Below are 22,636 nucleotides of genomic sequence, written 5' to 3' on the forward strand. Positions count from 1 at the left end.
ACAAATCTGTTTTTCCCAATATGTGGGTTTCCAGGGCAGGATGTCACCGTGACAACCACAGTGTGTGCTCTGCAGCCACGACGTGAGTCAGACGCCACCGGACACCCAGTGTCAACTGCTCACCCACAGCCTGTGGCCTCCAGTAAATGATCTGCTCTGAAACAGGGAGGGAGGGTGGAGTGTAGAAAACGGGAGGTGGGAAGGCGAAGCTTTTCTGTCATTTTAAAAGTTTCTTGCTAAAAGTTAGCTTGTATCACTGATATTCCATAAACAAGACTCTGCAGCCATACTGTGGGAGCTTGGGGCACTGGAGAAACAGCTCATTTCAAACAGGAAAATGGTTTGTGTTCACCCAGTTCCAGAAGCCAATTTTCAACTGCTTAAAATAGTCATGATATTTTACCAAGGTAATTATATTCTTAGCTATCAGTAACAATTAAATCCTTAGACTAGAGCCGCTTAATAAAGGTCTCGAAATAAAACCGCACACTCCAAGCACTGTGTACTAAAATGTCAAGCACACAAGGAGAGCCTCCAACGGGACGCAGAGGCCCAGAGCCCCCACCAGCCGGAGGCTCGCAGCCCCCCAGGTGCACCTTGAGAGAAGGCGCTCCTCCACCACCCCAGCTGGGTGGGCTGCCGTGCAGAGCTGAGGTGGGCATTGGCCGACGCCAAGGCGCACAGACCCAGAGCAGCAGGCACGCCGCTCCCTCCAGATGGCTGAGTGAACAGCTTCATTACGGCTGGCTGGACGGATCCTGCATCCCTGGCCTGGGGCTACACGGGCGACTGGGATCGATCCTTCGTCAGGATAAACAACCAGTCCGTGCCCGGCGATCAATACCCACCTTCTTGCTAACACAGAGCAGGCCCGCGAGCACAGCAGGGTCGGGGTGAGGCTGGCGCGGGCCAGAAAGTGCCAGAGGCTCTCCACCTGCAAAGCAGAGCAGAGAAGAACAGAAACTTCCTGCCCTGAGCAGGACGGGGGGGCCATCAAAGAGCAACGGCAATAAGGAAGCCGGGCACAGACTTCCCAGGAGGCTGTGGGGCTCCACTAGACCATGAGGGAGCCCCACAGGGACGAAAATCACACCAGACATCCAGTGACTGCATGTAACTCCTCATCACGGCCGGGAGCCCTGGCACTAAGAGGGGATGTGGGCAGCAGCACCAGTGTCGCGTGGGTCACAGAACGTCAGGCCTCAGGCCAGACCCAGCACACAACACCACTCAGGCCCACACGTAACCTGTAAAGGGAACTCTTCCCATCAGCTTCCAACTGCTGGCTTCACTTAAGGAACCAGGAGGTTCCCACGGGATGACCCTCAGCCGAGGCCGGGCGGGGCTGCCCTCCTGTGGGGGCCACACTTGTAACTCACCCAGGCCACGCACGCAGGACTAACCCAAAGTGCTGCCTGCCTGGCCGGTGTGGGCCGATGTCACTCCCCAGCCCCGACCCTGAATTGGGGAGTGGGCCCAACAAACAAGGTGCACTCAAGGGGGCGCCACCCGAACACAGCACGTTCACAGGCACCTGGGGTCATCAGGCCTGAAGGGGGCGCCACCCGAACACAGCACGTTCGCAGGCACCCGGGGTCATCAGGCCTGAGCCCAAAGTTTAGCAGAAAGGAGAACTGAGACCCAGAGAGAATGAGGGACATCTGAGATCCCACAGAAAGGCCCAGCTCCCAGCCCAGCCCTCCCACTCTTCCTCCCCCAGGAAGCTCTGAGCTTCTAGCATCACCGGACCACAGCACGTCATCGCGCACCCAAAGATCACCGAGCCAAGGTGTCCCACCACCCTGAAAGAACACAGCCTCGCCCCCTCTGCTTCCCAGGGCCTCTCCTCAGCGGCAGGGTCGGGCTGCACTTGCCTGAACCCCCACAGTGGTCAGCCCGCGTGCTGTGGCCTGTGGGCCCAAGCCGCTGTCTCCTCCTGCTCCAGGCGTCGAGGGTGACTGCAGCAGCGCTTCGTGACGAGCTGCCTTCTCTCCCTCCGCCATGGTTCTCCACACATGCTTTCACAAAGGGGAAATCCTTGGGTCCCCACACGAATGCCACCTCCTGAGAAAGGCCCTTCTGCAGCATCACCACGGCGTCCACCTCCATTGAGGTGGCTGGCAGGTGCTGGTCTGGTGCCGCTGCCTGGCCCCACTAGAGAGTGAATCCTCCAAGGGCTGTGCCCACACGTCCGCGCCACGTGCACCTCACGCATCTTGCTTAGAAGCTCACACACTAGCAGACGCAGTGTTGGAAGAGAAGGGAACGTGGAGGAAGGTCCTAGAGCTTGCTCCACAGAAACGCACCGTGCCTGACCATGCGGCAGGGCTGGGTGTCCCCTCTGCCAGAGGCAGCAGACAGCTCCGGCTGCAAAGCCATGTGAGAACATTTTGGAGTGTCCCCTGTCTGGGGTGCACCTGCAAAGCCAGGGCTTTGGGGTCAGCATCTGAGCTGTGCACAGGGGCCAGCTCAGCCTGTGTTCCGGGAGCCCACACAGTGCCCGAGGGACCTAGGCCCACGTGAACTTTTCTTTTAGGAGACAGCATGGAGCCGCCCAGGAGCGAGCTGGAGAAGCCGTAAAACAGCATCTTTGGAGCGGAAATGTTACTCATTTTCTAAAAGCTCCACAACCAAGAGGTCCCAGCAGCAAAGAGCCTTGGTTTTCATCACAAATGATCGAAAACAGGTAAACATCCATGAGGCACAACTCCCAGTACTTGACAGGTGCAGCATGCATCCCAGGCCAGGGTGGCACAGCCCTCCGCCCACTCAGCACTAGCTGGAGGCAGGCAGGGGGAGTCTCCGCCCAGCAAGCTGGACACCCGCCCTGGCCCAGAGAGCATCTGGGGACAGGTTGACTTCTTTCCTGCCTTGTCTTCTGAAATTTCAGTGCCCAAGGAACATTTTAAACAGCACTCACAAAAACCGTCTTTCACACTCCAGCGACCTCTGCTCACGGTGCCAGACATCAGAACCCCCGCAGGCACTGAGGCTTAGAGTCGGGCCATGGAGCCGCCCACAGGTGGGGCTGGGGCACACCTGGAAGCAGGTGACAGCCTTCATCCCAAGCCCAGGCCAAGACCCACACAGTGAAAATGGCATCACTGGATGGCAAAGCATGAGGGTGCCGACTGCAAGGGACACGGGAGCCTGCAGAGGGTCCGCAGTGACAGGGAACCCTCTCCAGAGCGCAGCACCAGGCCAGCAGTGGACAATGAGATGCTGGGGGAACCGAAAAGGGTGGGACGCGCAGCAGGCCCAGAGAGTCCCACGGGGAGCACCGGGGCTGAGCACTCTCTGGCATTCCCAGAACCCTCCTGGCAACCCAGGGCCAAAGTGCCAACCCTGACCCAGCTGCAGCACTCCTGCCTCCGCGGTGAGATCCGGCTGACCAGGTGTGCACTGACCCGCAGCTCCCTGCGACTCTGATCAAAATGTGAGGGCATACATCACCTTGGTGAGCAGCAGGACCCGTTTCTGGAGCCTCCGGGCCAGCGCCTCGTGGGTCTCGCGCTTCTTCCTCTCCTCCAACAGCTGGCCACTGACCTGCCGGAGCTCCTCCTGCAGCTGCTGCCTGGCCTTCTCCAGCCCCCGGGCACTGCACGGGAGAGACAAGGGGCAAAGCAATGAAGCCTGGGGTGACCACCCCACCACGCCCCGCCCCACCCCAGGAACGAGCCCACCAGGACATCCTAAAATAGAGCTGCACGTGCAATCCCCTCACTGCCATTTCCGCACTGCTGAATAGCTACTTAAGGCCTTTCAGGAGTTTCTGGATTTCAAATAGACTCCCAGGGTGATCCCAGAACACGGCAGGGAGGGGGAAGGGAGCTCAACTCCATACACAATGGGAAAAATTGTCGGCGACGCAGCCCTTCAGGAGACGGGACTTCTGAATGAGCAAGATTGCAGAGCCAGCGCTTCCCCTCTGAATCAGCGCAGATGTGCAGTGTGGTGCGGGGAAGCAAGCGCCGGGCGCCTGGTGGGGGGGCCTGTTCTAAAAACATTCTGCAAGGTTGAAAGCCCAGCCTGGCGCTAAGCACTGGGAACCCGAGAGGCCTCCTGCGGGCTGACGCCACGGGCAGGGCCAACTCCAGGCTGCCCAAGAGGCCTCTCCCCGCCCGCCCCTTCAGGTGGCTGATGGTTCCTTTCAATTCTGCTTTTGAAACCTCCCTTTCCCCTGCACGGTCCCCACAGCCACTGCCTCAGTCCCTGTGCTCGTTGCCTGTCACCTACGTTACCAAAATAGCCTCACAACAGCTCTCACTAGGCCCCTCTGCCACTGGGCACCAAGCTGTCTCCTCAGACAGCAGAGAGGGGCTGGGTCATGCGATTTTTAAGCCTTTGGTGGCTCCCAACCACTCTTGGTGAGCCTCCGAGTTCGTGGCCTGGCAGTAACGGGCCTCAGGGGTTTGGATCTTGCCCCTCTCTCTCTGTCCTTCAGGAGCTGACTTGGGAGCCGGACAAATGACAGCGTCCACTGACCCTGACTGCAAGAACCTACCCCATGATGCAACGGCTTTCTGTGATTCCGGGAGCCCCAGGACTCCACCTCCTCACGGGAGGGGCTCCCAGGAAGGGCACAGCAAGGCACAGAGAGGAGAGGCTGTCCCAGAGAGAGGGTGAGTCAGGACTCCACCTCCCACATGGGACAGCTGGGCACACAGGTGCTCCCAGGAAGGGACACAGCCAGGAGAGACAAGAGGCCGCCCGAGAGGAGGAGAGTCAGGACTGCGCAGCGAGGGACGAGGGCACTCCCAGGAAGGGGAACAGCCAGGAAAGGAGAGAGGCCACCCCGGGGAGGGTGCGAGTCAGCAGAGGGAGGGCCCATCCCCACTCAGACAGCCCAGGGCAGGCGCAGAGTGGAATAGCGCTGGAACACAGGAGCTGCACATGACTGTATTGAGTACCACAAACTTCTTTCCAAAGGAAATCTTAACTAAATCTCAAGGAAATAAAACACAGCACTGGGATAGAGAAAAGGTAACAGGGACCACAGTCCTGTGAGGTGACCATCAGGGAGAGCCAGGAGGCTGTTTGGAAACAGGAATGTGGGATGGGGACATGACCACCACCCTCACTTTCACACCTTCCCAGCCACTGATTGCTTCTGCTTGGCCTTAGTTGCATGACTTGAGGAAAACCTTCATCCCCAGACCGGCAGATGGCGCTTTCTTGGGCGGTGGTTTGGGGAAGGGAAAGCTTCATCCCGGGGCTGGGAGGATGGCGCTTTCTTGGGCGGTGGTTTGGGGAAGGGAAAGCTTCATCCCGGGGCTGGGGGGATGGCGCTTTCTTGGGCGGTGGTCTCCACTGGACTTATGTTTGAGTGAAGTGAATATGGGGTTTTTAACTGTAACTTGGTAGAAGTCTTGAAATAAAGGATAAGTTGAAAGTGAAGGTGAATCCAACAATCACAGAACGTCAGAAGGGACTTGGTGGCGGTACTGACCCAGCCAAGCATGGCGGGAACCCTAACCTGGCCACCCTCAGCCGGCCCCAGCAGAAGCCGCACAAGCCCACAGACTGGGGCCAATGCACTGGCGTCCAGGACGCGGGCACCTCATTTCGGCCTCGTGTGATCTTGTGAAATATGTGTCTGATCGTCAACCCATCTCCCAGAACACAGCTCCCAAAACCCTCGGGCTCTCCCGACTGAGGCCTTCCATGTGCCAATGACTGACGGTGGCTGCAGCCCCTGGGCAGCTGCAGGACGGGGTGGGACACCAGGAAGATCGAGGCCGGACTAGAGGCTCAGGACTTCAGCCCCACCCCTAAGCTGGGGAAGGAGACGGGCTGAAGGCTGAGTCATTCACCAATGAGCAGGGGCAGAGTCAATGATGTCCACCTGACAAGGCCTCCATCAAAACCCAAAGGTTTCCTGCCAGAGCTAGGAGAGCTTCCACTCTTCCCGGAGGGTGGAGGCCTCCATCAAAACCCAAAGGCTTCTCACCGGAACTGGGAGAGCTTCCACTCTTCCCGGAGGGTGGCGGCCTCCATCAAAACCCAAAGGCTTCTCACCGGAACTGGGAGAGCTTCCACTCTTCCCGGAGGGTGGCGGCCTCCATCAAAACCCAAAGGCTTCTCACCGGAACTGGGAGAGCTTCCACTCTTCCCGGAGGGTGGCGGCCTCCATCAAAACCCAAAGGCTTCTCACCGGAACTGGGAGAGCTTCCACTCTTCCCGGAGGGTGGGGAGGGCATGGAAGCTCTGCACCCTTCCCGCACATCTCGCCCTGCGCATCCATTCATCTGCGTCCTTTGCAGTAACCTTTATGATAAACTGGTAAACATACGTTTCCTTGAGTTCTGCGAGACACTCCAGCAAATTAATCAAACCCACGGGGAATCCCAACTGGGTGGTAGGAACCCCAATTTACAGCTGGCTGGTCAGAAGCACACCTGCGGCTCGCGACCAGCACCAGAAGGTGGGGACTGGGCCCTCACCCCAGGGTCTGACAGCACCTCCAGGTAGACAGTGTCAGAACAGAACTAAGTGAGACTGAAGTGAACGGCTGATGTCCCAGGCAGAACCAACTGCTTGCTTGGTGGGTGGGGAAACACCCTACATCTGGTCAGAGTCTTCTGTGTTGACTGCTGTGACGCGAGAGCAGAGGAAACCGTTCTCAGTCTTCCCTATCCCATCAGCCGCCTCGGAAAGCCCTATGCTGACACTGGCCCGAGATGCAGCACTGGCCAGCAACCCCCGTGCCCTCTCCAGGCGCTCCATAACCAAAAACGCAAGATAAAATAAAAAGCAGGCACAAAGCTCATGGGAAACACATATTATAAGGCTACTTTGGGCTCCAGTTCAATTTTAAACTATTCATGTGCCAATTTAATAGTCAAAGGCTGTAAAATCTACTTTTGAATCACTGAATTCAGGTGGAAAAGTTCACAAGTGCTTTAAACCATGGCTCCGTGTGGTCATTTAACTAGAAGAACGCCACCATTCCCCGTACTCTGCTTCAAAGCCAGAGTGTGCAAAAGAAAGAATGTGACAGGTGCTGTCTTTCAGGTGACAGGCACAGCACAGGCATCTAGCCAGAGAGAAGGGTGAGGGGCTGTGCTGGGAAGCACCCTCAGCTCAGCACAGGATGGCTAGGCAGCCTTGAAGGGGGCCCAGCAAACCCACACTCTGCATCCTGAGTGAGGGTGTGCTCACATCTGTGTGGGGGCACATGTGGGGCTGGAGTCCCCCCACCATGGAGAGCAGATGTAAGTAACGCACACCCACAGGACAGTGGCTGTCTTGCTTCAGAGCCCAGGCTCCCGGCACTTGAGGACCAGGGCTCAGTGCAACAGGGCCAGGGGCCAAGACTGGGTCCCAGGAACCGGATGTGGCCTGAGCGGCTTCCCTCAGGCCCACATCCCACTCTCTGCAGCCTATGCCGCCTCTGTGAGGCAGGACGGCAGGCACTGAGGCGCCCCAAGCCTGGCCCTCGGCCTGTAACAGTGGCTCAGCAGAACTAGCACATCCCTCCGCCACTGCTTAAGGGGTCTTTACCTACTCCTAGCTTTCAGAGCACTGAGGTAATAATGCAAAAACAGCAAAGAGTAATAATGCAAAAACTCACTCTGGGATCAAAGGGGAAGTGTGGAAACAGCTAACTAGGCTTTGTTAAAGATCTGCAGGGGCGCTGTGGCCTGGCCAAGGACAGAGAAGTTCCCGACCCCTTGGACCCTTGCTGGCACCCAGATCTCTACGGTCATCAGTCACCTCTCGGTCCCAACCCCCTCCTCCTGCCCCTACCCTTAGCATAAGAAGAGCCTGGGATCTGTACTGACTTCAGATGGTCTTTGCGACTGTAGGTCACCATCTCCCCCACCCGCTGGCTCTCCGAATACGCCTGCTCTTCCTCCGCCACTCTCGCCTCATGTCTGGCTGTCAAGCATCGAGCAGCTGAACCTGGGCTTCCTTACAGACCCGGTCGGAGGAAATGCAGCGGCTGCAGGATGTAGCGTGAAGCGTGTGCTCCACAGCACCCCAGAGGGCAGACACAGCCACAGGGGCATGGGGCTAAGCCCAGGCTGGAAAAGCTCATCCGCCAGGTTGTGACGCAAACCTCTCCTTCCTGGCAGTGAAATCCACATCATGAATGGAGACGGCAGAAGTGAACCACAGCAACACATGTTCCCAGCTGAGGGACCGCATGGGCGGCAGAGACACACCCACTCCAGGACCATCCAGGTGCAGGCACTCGGGCCTGCGTCATCGGGGCCACATCCCCAAGGCCTGATGGCTGACACTGAAGTCTTCTGAACAACAGAACTAGACCGTAAAAATCCAACACCAAGATGTGACAAGGAGACGACACTGTGGAATACTCGCCAAGAGCCGTGTCAGGTACGTTCGCCACTCACACCTGACCGGCAGGCGAGTCTACCCAGTCTGTCCAGCACACGGGATGTGGGTGAGGGCGGCCACCTGCCGTTCCAGCCAGCAGAGACGGCAGCATGGAACACCGCAGCCAGCCTGGGCTCACTGGGCCTCCACTCTACTGGGGTGGGAATCTCAGGCAAAGAAGCCACGCGTGTGGCATGAGCAGAGACTCTCACGGTGGGTGCAGGTACCGAGGTCACTGAGAACAGGAGGAAGACCCTCAGGCGCCAAAGACGCAGTGACTTCAGGAAGCAGCTCCCATCCCTTGGGCTGTGGGAACACGGGGCAGAGGCTGACATCATTAAAATGTAGACACTCAGAGATGGGCCCCATGGAACAGAAACTGAGGCTGCTGAGGGAGGCCATGCTGGTGTCTGCATGGGGACCCTGGAGGGCCTGGACCCAGGCCTCTGAGAACAGGGCAGCAGCCCATGGAGCTGGCACCTCTAGGTGCTACAGAATCTGCAGGCTGGCAGACTGCTGGGAGGGGGCAAGGCCAGAGGCTGAAGAGCCACCCCACTTGCCAGCAGGCTGGCCCCGGGCCCTCTCCAGCGCCCCCAGGGCAGTCGCTCCCTGGCGAAGCGCAGGTGTGGGCTGCAGCCCTGGCACCGCAAAGTAGGGCTCAGAGAAGGGAGTGTGGAGCTGCGGGGCAACAACTCAGTAACCATGGCGGGCAGAAGACAGGCTATCAGCAAACCAGTAAGCAGGTGCCTCCTGATACTGGAGGGCAAACAGGAGGCTGGGGGGGCCCTCGGGGAGGGGTGGCGGGACAGCCTGCAGTGTCAGAGCTGGGGACACTTCCGACCGGCAGCTGGTGTGCTCTTTCGTAGTCAGCCCAGTGGCCTGAGGTTGGGCCAACCGGGGGCAATGGGCGAGGTCAGAAGAGGACGAGCAAACCAGGAAGGGCCTCTGCACGGGGCGTGGAGAGCGGGCTGAGCCAGAGGGGCAGGAGGGCAAGGAGCGGGCTGGCCTGTGTCCATGAGGTGCTGGCATCTCGAGGGGAGGGGAAGGTCCAGCAGAGGCAGCTCTGTCCTGAGGACCCAAGGAAGTGGCAATTAGGAGCCAAGCCCTGGAGGTGCAGGCAGGGCAGGCACAAAGTGGATGGCCCCAGAGTGCAGCCTAAACGCCCCCCATCTAGCGTCTCAGACACCGCCAACAAGTGGTGCTGCCCACCCTGGCGTGCAGGTAGAGGCTCTCCGGCAAGATGGCCTCTGCCTCCCACCCCTCAGGCCCTGCAGGGCACCGGGACCCCAGCGCGCCGAGCCACAGCGGCACCAGCGACGGCGGGCTCTCCCCTGTTGGGGATGTTCTCTCTGTTCAATCCCGGCCTTTCTTCTGAGGTACAGAAGAGAAAACTCATAAAAAATTAAGCCTCTAGTTCCATGCTTGGGCTGAACTCTGAGGTCACTGGCATTTCCGTGAGCCTCTGGGAGTTCAGAACGAAGTTCTTAGTTCCTCAAGGAGAAGCCGAGCATGTTTATCAATCAACGCCTCTCTGAGCCAGCCTCTACTCAAAGAACAAGCTCTGAGCTTTTGAGCATCCATCTGCGCTGTGACCAGCCACTGCCGGCCACTTTCATGTGATGTTCATCAGAAACTCCCGGCCTAAGAATACCGACTTTCAAGGAACAACAAAAGGACACAACGCATCCCAAAGCGGCAGAAGACATTTTAACGACCTTCCTCAAGACACTGCTGAGCCGGCTCTTCCGCGCATGACCCATTCCTCCCACATGCTCTTTGTCTACCTTCTCCCAAGTCCCAGCCCACTCTGAGCACCCGCCAAGGCAAGGGCAGGCATCTCTGGACTCTCCCCAGAAATCATGGGGCCCTGGAGCACAGGAGCCCACGGCGTGGCCCCTGCGGGAGACAGGCTCTGAGAGAGGCCAGGACAGGTGGTGCTGCGGTCCAAGGCGAAGCAGTCGTGCGCTCCGGGAACCTGACCCAACCCTTGGGATGGTATGAGGCAGCCGTTCCCGCCCCAGTCACAAGGCTGAGTGGTGCCTGGCGTGTGGATCCACAGGGCATGAAGACACCTCCACAGCACGCCCGGGCCCAGGGCAAAACCAGCATATTTTGGGCAGTGCACAGAATGCCTGTGTCGTCCCAAGTTCACCTGGGAAAACCCAGATCCCCAATGTGATGGTGACCAAAGGGGGGCCCCTGAAAGGGGATTCGGTCCTGAGGGCGGAGGGCTCCCAATGGGATGCACATCTTGCAAGCAGCACAAAGCTCGAGTCCTCTCCCTCTGCCCTGTGAGGACAGGGGCTGGGTCATCTGCAAACCAGGAAGAGAGCCCTCCTCAGACCCGGCACTGCCATCCTGCACTCCTCAGCTCCACAGCCGTGAGAAACGGACATCTGTTCAGATCCCCGATTATGGTACTTTGTTATGTGAGCCCGAACAGAGATGGCCTCCTAACCCACAACGCCCAGACACACTGTTCACACATGGGCATGGGGTCACACTGAGGCTTCCGTGCTGATGACTGCCCCGACACGGTTATGACACAGTGAGCCCACAGCACAGTTAGCCTGCAGCACGGTGAGCCCGAGACACAGGTATGACACAGCGAGCCCATGCCACGGTGACCCTGAGACAGGGTTATGACTCGGTGAGCCCGCAACATGGTGAGCTCGAGACGGTTACGACATGGTGAGCTCACGGCACAGTGAGCCTGAGATGGTTACGACACGATGAGCCCGCAGCACGGTCAGCCTGAGACAGTTATGACACGGTGAGCCCGTGGCACGGTGAGCCCGACAGGGTTACGACATGGTGAGCCCACAGCACGGTCAGCCCGAGACGGTTACGACACGATGAGCCCGCGGCACGGTCAGCCCGAGACGGTGAGCCCGTGGCACGGTGAGCCCAAGACAGGGTTACGACTCGGTGAGCCCGCAGCATGGTGAGCCTGAGACGGTTACGACACGGTGAGCTCACGACACAGTGAGCCCGAGACAGAGTTACGACTCGGTGAGCCCACGGCATGGTGAGCCCGAGACGGTTACAACATGGTGAGCTCGCAGCACAGTGAGCCTGCCAGTGGCCTCAAGGGTTAAGATGTAAACACAGCTGCATGCACGGTGATCTTCACTGATGACATGTGGCATGAAACTAGGAAAATATTAATAAAATTGTATTCGAATTGGCGAAATCTCTAGAAGCACCTTTATTCTTAGATATCTGAGGAACATAGATCAAGACCCACCCACAAGTAAGATTTTTAATCATCTCGATTTTACAGACGAGTAAATTCAAGCCTCGAGCGACTGAGTCATGAGCATGAAGCCACCGTGTCCCCCAGGACACCACTGTATTGACCTCCAGGGTCTCCAGGGCTGTGCCTTGAGCACCCCCATAGGGCTGGGGGGAAGTGCCCCAGTCGGGCCAAGCAACTGCACTGCCACGCAGGTGACACGTTCCATGTGTCTCTCAGGAAGAGCAAGTGCAGGGGCTTGGCCGAGCCTGCGGTTGGGAGGGCTGCGACCCAGCGGGGAGCAGCGAACTCTAACTGGTGGCCTGGAGCAGGTACATGAGGGAAAAAGCAGTGCCGTTCTGCAGGAGGCACTTGGGAGCAGGAGACGGGGATCCAGGAGGCTGGCAGGGAGCAGAGGACGGGCTCCAGCCCCAGCGGACAGCCTGCCCTGCTCTGCTCCAGAAGCATCCACGGGTTCTGAAGGAGGATATCGCTGGACAGGACAACCTCCCAAACCACATGTGCTCGTCCTCCGGTCATAAGAACTGTACACAGAGCTGTGTTCACAGGCGCCCGTGAGGGAGCCTCGCAGCAGCCCGGATCCAGAGGCAAAATTTTAAATGGAGCACAAACTGGTTTCAGAAATACTCTCCTGGAAGGCCAGGGTTCCCAGACAGGGCAGAAGCAACACTGCGTGTGTTCAGGCATCTACATTCGCTCCTTGCCAAGAGGGAACACCAGGGAAGGGCCCCACTCACCACAGTGAGGGGCCGTCTCTGCCATCAAAGCCCCCAGCTCCGGCCTGGAGGCCGGCAGAGGAGATGCAGGCTCCCCGTGTATCTGAGGAACCTCCTGAGAATGGGAATCAATAGCTGCCTCTGCAGAGAGGCAGGGAAACAACTTCCCCGGGACCCACAGGGTTGAGAGGGTCCCACCTACCCGCAGGATCCCCCACGTCACCCCACTATCCGGAGGCTCTGAGCGCTCCATCCACCTCTGGCCTTCTCCTTCCTCTTGGATGGAACTGAGGCCACTGAGCCCCTCGCTGCTAATGGGCAGCGGAGGATTTGATCAGACGCATGCGTCCATCGTGAAGCACAAGAGCATCAAGAGGTCCCAGTTCCTCCCCTGCCCAGCACTCACGGGGCCTCCGTGGCTGAGCCAGGAGAGGCTCCCTGATCAGAAGCTGCTGGAGATTCAGATCAGAGTTTATGCTTCTCATCTACCCAGGACTGAAGAAGAAAGCAGAGGAGGCTGGCGGCCAGGGCCCCTCCATGTCTGAACTCGGAGGCGAGCCTCCTGAGCAGTTTCCCGCTCTCGCCCGAGCAGCTTTCGGCTGCAGGGGGTGCTCCTGGGTACATGACCTTGTTTAGTCTGCACCAGAATCTGGGAGGAGAGCAGCAGTGCCGCCCCCAGTCCCCACATCCTCGAGGAGGAAGGGGCTCAGAGGTGGCATGCCTCGCTGAGGACTCGGGTTCAAGTCCACACGGCCAGCTCAGCCCCCACACCGTGATAAGGTGGGGGCTGGGCAGCCACACTCGGTGGCACAGGTGGGCACTTGCAGGTGAGAGGGACAGGCCCTCCTCCCTGGGGGGCAGGTTCAGACTCGGAAGGGGCTGGGACTCCAAGAGGGCGCGGCACCCCCCTCCCTGGCGCCCCAGGACGTCAGGCTCAGCGTGGCACGCAGCTGTTGTTATTTACGCCATCTAATTCCAATCTTAAATGCCTCCAAGTGTCAATACACATTTTTCTGAAAAAAATAAAAATCCAAGCAGCGGAAACAAAACCAGAGAATGAGAAAAGCAAAGGCTGAAATAATTACCAATCAAAGGAATGGCCAGGGGAGCAGGCCTGAAGCTGCAGCATGGCCTCCCGGTCGCTTCTCCCCGACTCTGCCTCTGATGAGCGCTCTGTTCCCAACATCTCATCAATTGGAATCACCAAATTCAATTTGCATTCCCAGATAAACAGAGGCCACACTGCAAATACTCTCATCTGACCTTGAAATGTGAGAAGGAAAATTGCCCTTTGCAATTTCAATTCACTCCCAACCGTGATGAAAAATCCAGTTTAGCTGATCAGCTACCAACCTGTAATCGCCTGGGTAGGGCTGGGTGGGAAGCCCCGGCAAGGGTGGCCGCAGGGAGACCGTAAATTCACCTCCACCCCAGGCTGCTGGAGGTTAGGAAATGAGAACTGCAGAGACAAGGGGGCAAGTCACCTCTCCAGGCTCTACTAAACAACTGCTCCATGCCCTCCCGCTCCGACTTTCAGAAAAAAGAGAAGACACAGAAGATAATCTGGTGCCTGGAGTGATGCAGAGAGGCACAGCAGGTGTCCTGGCGACATCTACCGTCTCCCGAGGTCAGAGAGAAGACCATCCGTGCATCCGTCAACCCCGTCAGCGCTGGCTCCCTGCCCTCCTAATGCACAGGACAGAAGCCCCAAGGGGCCACATGGCAAACAGGCAGGCAGCAGGCAGGTGAGCCAGCCTTGAGGCTGGGCGCTTTCTCTGCACTGCTGCTCAGCAAACATCCCACCACCTATATTTGTAAGGAAAGTTTTCCTGGAACAAAGCCACACCCATTCATTGACATATGGCTTACAGCTGCTTTCCTGTGACAGCCCGTGGCTCAAAAAGCCAAAAGTATTTACTATATGGCTCTTTACAGAGAAAGGTTACCAACCAATACTCTATACCACTACCCTATACCACAGATATGAGGTTTAGAAATGCTGGCATGGGTAACTAAAGACACGAGTTCCCACCCACCTGAGGCCAGGCGACTGCATGTCCCGCCCAACAAGAGAGCAAGCTCCTGCCGGCCCCCAGCCTCGGCCACTGCGGATGCACAAATTCCATGGCAAAAACAGTAACAACAACCCTCCAACTAAACCCACCCACCCACCCTCACGTGCAGAGCGCCTCCCCCACGATCACAGGCCTCTGGTAGGAAGCCCAGGATTCCGGGGCCCCTCATTTTCAAATGGGAGCAGGACTCAAAGAACAGCGCTGGGCTCTGACGCCAAGTCCATCCCTGGGCGGCTGGAAACTCCCGGGTCGCACAGCAGCCCTGCTGTCGCTGCACAGAGCCCTGCGTTCAGAGGAGGTGCGGAGCCTGATTCTCCCAGTGAAGGTGTGTGCGGCTGGGCAAAGGGAACTGCCATCTCTTCCAACACACCCTGAACATCCCTGCCAGGGAGGGAGACATTTTCGCCTCATTTCTCGGTTAGGGACACAGATGCTGGGGGAGAGTGGCATTCCAGGGGACCTGGCTCACAGGCTGTACCGCCGGGACATGGCCTGCACTTTGTGACACTGCCTCTCGGCCTGCCCAAGGTCCAGACTCCATGCCCTCTCTCCCCGGCTCCCCGTTCCTGGAGGGTGAGAAGATGCCTGAGCCCAGGAAGAGAGAGGAGAGAGCTGCTGTGATGGTCCAGGAGCCAGGCCAGGAACCAAGGACAGGACTGGGGATGACGCAGGGTGGGAATGGCAGAGCCAGCGGGAAGGGTGTTTGGAAAGAGGATATGGACAGATAAGCTGGGCGGCGGCAGGGCGGGGTGGGGAGGCTCTGGGCTGGCGCTGGAAAGGGGCCTGTGGGCAGAGGAGCAGCTTGGGAGCAGGGTTGCCACACTGGGCTCCTTAACCCTTCCTCATCTGGATCATAGGTTCTAGCAAAAGTCCATCGAGTTCCCTCAGACAGACGCGTAAAGGAACAAAAATCACAGCATCCACGTATCAGTCCCGCTCCACCAACACTTCTCCAATTTCCAGAACGCCATTGTGCGACCCAGGAAACCTCAGGACAAATCTCAGGTGGACACCAACCTGTGGAGGGACTGTGGGTCTCAGGGGCTGCCAAAAATCCCCGCATCGGGCCGGAACCCACCCCACACAGGAGGCGGGGGGCGCTCCCCGTGCCACCGCGGCCCAGGGCACCATCATGCACCCCTTCACTCCCTCGCCCAGCCAGGAGGCCCCAGGACTTGTCTCTTCCGGGCTCTGTCCTCCGCACAGGGGTCCGCCGTCACTGTTCCAGCCCCCGTGGTCAGCAGAGCACAACGGCCCAGGCCCGGGGGGCGCGCAGGAGCTAAGTGTGAGGGAGAAAAGCCAGAGCACAGGTTAGAGAGAGGAAGGCCGCCTGGCCTAGCTGGTGGGAAAGTGGGAGACACACCTGCTGTCAGGGTGGGGAGGCTGGGCCTTCATGCGATTGACCAACAGAGATCACGGGACCCCTGGGGAGACAGCACAGCACGCCTGACATGGCCCCAAGGTCAGGAGCAATAACAGCAAGGTGGCAGCTTCCAGGGGCAGAGGAAAATCTGATCACGGAGATTAGGAGAGAGATTGGAGCCAAAGACAGAGACTCTGAAGTCTGGCCACACTGAAGTGACAAGAAGAGATGTCAAAGCACAAGAACTTATGTAAGAAGGAAAAGCAGAAACCGAGGAATAAAGAACGGAGAACAAGCTCCCGGGAACACCTGCGCAGGAGACGCAAGAGAAAGCGAAGGGAGGCAGGAGAGGGAAGGGACGGGGACCAGGAGGCCATGTGTGAGTGTGAGGGGGGCTGTGCACATCCCGCAACAGCTGCACGGGAAACCAGGAAATCCAGGGAAGGAGGGAGGGAAGGGAAGGAGAGCGGGGACCATGGGGCCGTGTGTGAGATGAGTGCAGGAGGGAGAAGGGAGACAGCGGGGGAGACAGCAGGGAAGGAGCCAGGCCTGGGAGCTCAGCGAGGGAGATGGGAGAGACAGAGGGAGAGACCAGAGGGAAGGAGCCGGGCCTGGGAGCTCAGCGGAGCTGCTGTCGGAGCCGTGACTTCAGCACCACATGGCCTGTGAATCGGAGCCGTGAGGCATGGAGCTGGGCTCTGGCCGGCGTCTCCGGGTCTGGCGTGGGAGTGCAGCATTCTAAAGAGAAGCAGCAGGCCAAGTGGAAGGACCAGGCCGAGGAGACGGAGCTTTGAGGATCAAGGGGTTCACATAGCCCGTTTAACTGAGGCTTGCATCAAACTGGACAAATAGTTAAGAGAAGAGACAAAGTGATCTCTGTGGCGTCTCTCTTTGGAATCACCCGATAGCCCAATTAGCAGCTCTGAAGCTGAGGCTCTAGTGCCCGTGACAATCAATAGAGCCCGGCGCCTGCACTCGGCCCAGCCTCCGCCCACGCCTGTGCGCCGCAGGACCACTCCAGCTGCTTCAGCGCTACCTGGGTAATGAAGCACATTGGGCCTGTTTATTTTCCCATTGATTTTGCCATCCTCCACCCAAAGCACAGGAAGTCAATACCCCGTTGGGTGTGGCACCTTCATGGGGCCTCTGCTGTCTCTCCCGCTGCAGGGAGAGCTCCCCTGCCCATTCATCAGGAACGGGTGGCACAGGCCCCCAGGGGAAGAGCCGTCCCTCCCTGTGCGTGACGTCCTGGGTAACCAGGGCTGACAGCCTCTAAACGCTGTCACTCAACCAATAAAGAAACATCTCCAAAGCATTCCCCATGCTGAATAACAAAACTTTAAGGAGAAAATGGGATTTTCAGAATTATTAGTTTCCCTTTCATTCCTTTCTAGCAGGAGCTGGAGAGAGGGAGGCACCCACTCGCCCATCACTGAGTCACCCGGCAGCTCATTTATGAACCTCACTTCCTCCGTGCCGGGCGGGGGGCTTGGAGGGCTGACACTTGACTTGAGAAATGCCAGCTCTAAGCAGTTTATTTCCTCTTGAACTTTAAGAACTGACAAAGACAGGAATGACCTTTAAAAGGCAGGGTTAGTACTTGTTGGAATCGCTGAGCACTTCCCGGCTTACACAACAGAGAGGAGGTGCGGGGTGAGTGCCCCCAGTCTCGGGGCACGGCTCTCAGCACTCGGGCAGGTAAATCAGCGGAGAGGTCTCCCAGGTGGGTCAATGGGTGGAGGCCAGCGCAGGGCAGGCTGTCAGGAGACTCCAGACGTAACAGACTGCAAGATGTCCCCTGTGGTCAAGAAGGAAGAGGCAACAGCATCGGACGCCAGCAAGACCTGGGAGACCTGGGTTCAAACCCGGCCTCCGCCACTGACCTGCAGCAGGCTGTGCACCAAGAAGACCAACATTTCCTCCTCCCAGTTCTTCAGGGAAAAGCACGTGGGAAGAAACAGATCTGTTCCTGACACTGCAGGAGCGCCCGTTCCCATCTCCAGGACCTCCTGGTTGGTCACTGTGAGTGTCTGCTGGGCCCATCCTGTGGGCCGGCTGCAGGATGCTCCCAGTGATTCCAGCATGGTCACACCCTGGGGTGGGGAGGAGCTTGGGCAAGAAGGCACTGGGGAAGCGGGGGCGGAGACTGGGCGTGGACCCCCACCCAGTGAAGGCCTGGTTTCCCACATGCACCCAACTCGGAGAAGAACGCTCACATCCGGGCCGCCATTCCCTTTCTCGCTATCAGTTAACCAGCAGCTTCCTCTGGACACCCGAAAGGCATTCCGAGGCAGCATTGCCGGCGGGGTGTGCGGTGGACACTCCGCAGGATCTGGAAGACTTGGGTCAGAATAATTCAGGAAACACAGTGGAAGTTTCTGCGTATGTGTAGAAAAATAAAGCTCTGCTGTACTGGTGAATACCGACTTCATTTCCTCAAAGTCCAGGGGGACAGAAGGGGCCTGTCCACAGGTGTGGCCGGACCCGCCACAGAGACAGCCACAGGCAGCGCGAGGCCAGGAAGGCCAAGGGCCACGACCTTCACTTACTGGGAGCAGAGCACTGCAAGGGAGCGGAGCCTGCGAGTGGCGCTGCCCGGGCAGGGTGATGCCAGAGAAGGCCCTGCGCCCACGCAGACGTGCCGGGGACGAGGGAGCAGGTACCTGTGCTCACGGAGGTCCCCAGGCTCTGGCAGGCCTGACTGCTGGAGAGCAGATTAGAGGCAGGAAACCCAGCTCGGTGCGGAGTCCTAGCCCAGAAAACCTACTTCCTGAGCCACCATGGTGGCCGCTGCAGCTGCCAGCACACCACTCGATGTGTCGCCTACCACCAGCTTGATCCCTGCATTGGAGAACGTCCCTCGGAACTTGCCTCGCACCTCTGAACATCTCCTGGAACGTCCTGATGTCCGGCCCCAGAAAACCCTGGGAGCCACCGGAGCCAGCTTGGGGCAGGGAGGAGAAAAAGGAAGGAGCCGTGACAAATACAGGGCCAAGCACGGGGGCAGGAGGGTGCTCCCAACCCTCCAGGTGAAGGGCCTGCGACTCTGTAGCCTTGTAGAGTAAGAAACTCGCCACATGCGGGCAAAAGAGACCTTATCATTGCCGTCATCGTTTCCTGAACATATGTCGTCACGTTTATATGTTTCCCACCACCCCAAGCTAAGGACTATTATCATGTCCTTTACGGATAAGATGGCCCGGCTGAGAAGACATCAGAGACCCTGCTGAAGGGCCAGCAGTCAGTGATGAGCAAGAATTCAACACCGGTCTCGCTCAGTCCTGACAGTGACTACACTGTTCATTACTGCAGCTCGCATGCTAGCCACGGGTCTCACAGAACCGTAACTCCACGCTCACCTCAAGCACCCACTGTGTATCAGCCACCATTCCAGGCAAAGCAGACACAATGGTGACCGTCCTCAAAGAAGCTCAAAGGCATAAAAGGTTAACAAAAGACAAGTGTAACAGAGCAAGTAACGGTGCCTGCTAACAAGCTCCACCCTCCCACCCCACCGTGTGGTCTGTCTCCCTGCCGCACAGCCATGCAGAACTCACCCCAGGAGAGCAGCGCATGCAGCTGTCCCTGCCTGCAGCCACCACTGCCTCTCGGCCACCTGGTTCTCCCAGGGCAGTAGCCACTCTGATATTTCTGCCCACAGTGAGAACATGAGGCCATGGCGGTGTTTCAGGAATGCCCTGCTTTGAGTTTGGGACTTTGCCTATTCTGGGCACTCATATTAACGTCATCATACAGGTAGTGGCCTTTCATACTGTTGAATTTACTTGGCATCGTGTCTTCAAGGCCAGTCCGTGCTGCAGCATACGGCAGCGCTCCATCTCTTACGGCTCAATAACTCCTCGCTGGGTGGACAGCCATGTTGTTTTTAGTCACAGCTGAGGGGCATTTGGGTTGGCCCCATCTCTTGACTACTATGAGCAATGCTGCTATGAACAATGACACATTAGTGTTCGTGTAAACACGTTATCAATTCTCTTGGGTGCACACTTAGAAGGGAAGTTGCTGAGTCATCCAGTGACCACCTAACCTCTGAAGACCCACTGGGGGCTCAAGGCAGATCCAGCTTCACAGGGCCACCGGGTGCGTACGAGGGCGCCGACTGCCCACCCTCACCAACTTCACAGGCCCACCAGGCATGTATGAAGGCCTGGAGGATGGTGAGACCCATCACCTCCATGTGCAACTCCACCTCCCCCCAGGAATCCCACCCTGCCCGGGAGGACTCCACACTGTGGGGGAGGACAGCAAGACCCGTCACCTCCCTCCCTCCTGGCCAGCAGCCCCAAGGAGCTCCTAAGGATGAGCCCCTCCCTCCCCACAGGCCCAGTGAGGACAAGATGCCCGGTAGGGAAGAAGCTCAGATTCTCCATCCTCCTCCCCAAAATGCATCCCATCCAAAGGAAAGTGCAGCTCAGCAACTCAGCACTGAGTAAAGCATCACTAAAGCACCAGCACGCCCTCGCTCACACCACAGCCACAAAACCTGCCAAGTCCTTATGGCATGGTAATTAGGGGAAGTGCTGCCAGTGACCTTTAACTGGAGGCTCCAGACAGGTCAGTCAGTCAGTGCCAAGGAGCACGACAGAGACAGCACAGCCGGCTGGGGACGGAGCCACACACGGCCTCTGCCGGTGGGAGAGCCGTAAACGCTGCAGGCAGGGAGACAAGACAGACCGGCCACAATTGCTCTTTTTCTTTTTTTTTCTTTTTGGAGACAAAGTCTCGCTCTTGTCCCCCAGAGCTGGAGTGCAACGGCATGCTCTCGGCTCACTGCAACCTCCACCTCCCAGGTTCAAGCAATTCTCCTGCCTCAGCCTCCAGACTAGCTGGGATTACAATTGCCCGCCACCACACCCGGCTAATTTTTTTTGTATTTTCAGTAGAGACAGGGTTTCACCATGTTGGCCAGGCTGGTCTCGAACTCCTGACCTCAGGTGATCCACCTGCCTCCGCCTCCCAAAGTGCTGGGATTACAGGCGTGAGCCACTGCACCCAGCACAATTGCTGTTATCTTCTGCGACTAAAAGCAAGGGTGGCAGAGAAATCATGTGCCAGAAGACAGGGGAGATGTGGCCAGGAATCCTAAGAGTTACAAGCTGAGTTCAGGAAAAAGTTTTAAAACAAGAAAAAGCAACATCACTTTGAGAAGAGCAGGGAGGAGGTGGTGGTCATGCATGGAGAAACTGGGCTTCAAACCTCATGGAAGCTCTTCTCTTTAAAAACGTACCCACATGGCTGCTGGCGGCAGGGGAAGAGCACTGTGACCAAAGGGAGGCACGAGAAACTCTTAGGGTGATGGAACTGAATCATGGCTGTGGTGGGGGATGCTCAGTGCAACTGTCAAGATCCACAGAGCCATACACCTCAAAGTGAATTTTACTACCAATAAATAATCAGGAAATGGACCAGGCATGGTGGCTCATGCCTGTAACTCCAGCACTTCGGGAGGGTGAGGCGGGCAGATCACCTGAGGTCAGGAGTTCAAGACCAGCCTGACCAACATGGGGAAACCCCGTCTCTACTAAAAATACAAAAATTAGCCAGACCTGGTGGCGCGCGCCTGTAATCTCAGCTACTCATGAAGCTGAGGCACAGGAATCACTTGAACCCAGGAAACGGAGGTTGCAGTGAGCCGAGATCACACCACTGCACTCCAGCCTGGGCCACAATGTGAGACTCCGTCTCGAAAATAATAATATTAATAATAATACTAATCAAGAAATTGAGAAGCCCAAACAGAATACAACTGTTGAAGGCAGCTTCTACACCACAGTCTGCACAGCTCAACTGACCCAGGCCTGGCGGGGCTGACCTCTCCTGCCTGTGCTGATTGCAAAGGAACAGTGGTACTTGGGAAGACACAGGATCCTCTTTGTTGTAAAAGGAATGACATCCCATGGCCAGGAGCAGGGAGTGGGGAGCTGAAAGGAAGTTGGCGCCAACTGTACGTTTAGAGAGATCCTGCCTGTCCACAGAGAACAGCTTCACGGAACACTGTAGGAGCCCCTTAGCATCCGAGACAGCACGGTGCTAGCAGCTAAAGGGAAAACCACAACAGTGTGTGGGGAGAGGAAAGAGAATTCAACATCCGGTGCCTGTGAGAAGATCGACTGAAACCCAGCAAAGCTGCCGCTTCCCCTTTCACAGCTAACTGGACCCGTTTCCCAGCAGATCGAGGCTTGAGGCTCTAGGAAGAGTTAAAGAAGAAGAAGACTGGGACTCGGACCACACTGACTTCTCCCCTTTAAAAGTCCACACACAAAGCACCCGCACAGGCTGAGTGGAAATATGGGGGCCCGCGTGCACGGCCACGGAACAGTGGACGAGGCCGTGCAGCAAAGCGATCTCGGATCACACATCGCGCCTCTTCACACCTCCCCACACCCCTGCCTGAAACATGCCGACGGGTCTGTTGCCGCTGGAACACAATCCAGGCCCCCATCACAGGCCGCGCCATCTGGTTACCAGCACGGCGGTCTCCTGCTACCCTGGTCCCCTGTGTCGGCGCCAGCCCTCCAACCTTCTGCCCCACACTGAGCCACCTATTCCCACCACAGCCCCCACCCCGCCCCGTCCTGCCATGGCAGTCTGAGCCCCACTGAACCCCAGAGAGGTTTCCCCCTTGCCTCCAGGGAACACTGCCCCAGCCTCGAGTGCCACCACGACAGCTCTGGAGCTGCCGCTGCACATGCACATCCATCTCCCTGGGAGGCCGGGGAGAAGAGGACGGTGTGGCACAGCCTGGGGCACTCCCAGCACTCGGCAGTGGCCATGAGCGAGAGGCAGCAAGGGGATGGGTGGAGTTCCGTCTGTCACACTCCACGCAGCCCTTCGGCCTGAAGAAAGGACACTGACAGAGCCG

General features: G+C 57.8%; 1 protein-coding gene across 10 annotated transcripts in view; it reads right to left on the reverse strand.

The window, feature by feature from the left end:
• MAD1L1 (mitotic arrest deficient 1 like 1) overlaps window positions 1-22,636 on the reverse strand; it is a 413,243-nt gene that overhangs the window by 245,884 nt on the left and 144,723 nt on the right. For 9 of the 10 annotated variants that reach the window (XM_063667207.1, XM_063667208.1, XM_054494509.2 and 6 more), the window contains one exon: window positions 3,454-3,598. In XM_063667207.1, coding sequence (XP_063523277.1) covers window positions 3,454-3,598 — 145 coding nt within the window. Of the gene's footprint in view, window positions 1-848; window positions 1,266-3,453; window positions 3,599-22,636 lie in introns of those variants that run through there. The other variant, XM_054494514.2, reaches the window with a different exon arrangement.

The sequence above is a fragment of the Pongo pygmaeus genome, chromosome 6, assembly GCF_028885625.2.
Source record: "Pongo pygmaeus isolate AG05252 chromosome 6, NHGRI_mPonPyg2-v2.0_pri, whole genome shotgun sequence".
NCBI lineage: Eukaryota > Metazoa > Chordata > Mammalia > Primates > Hominidae > Pongo > Pongo pygmaeus.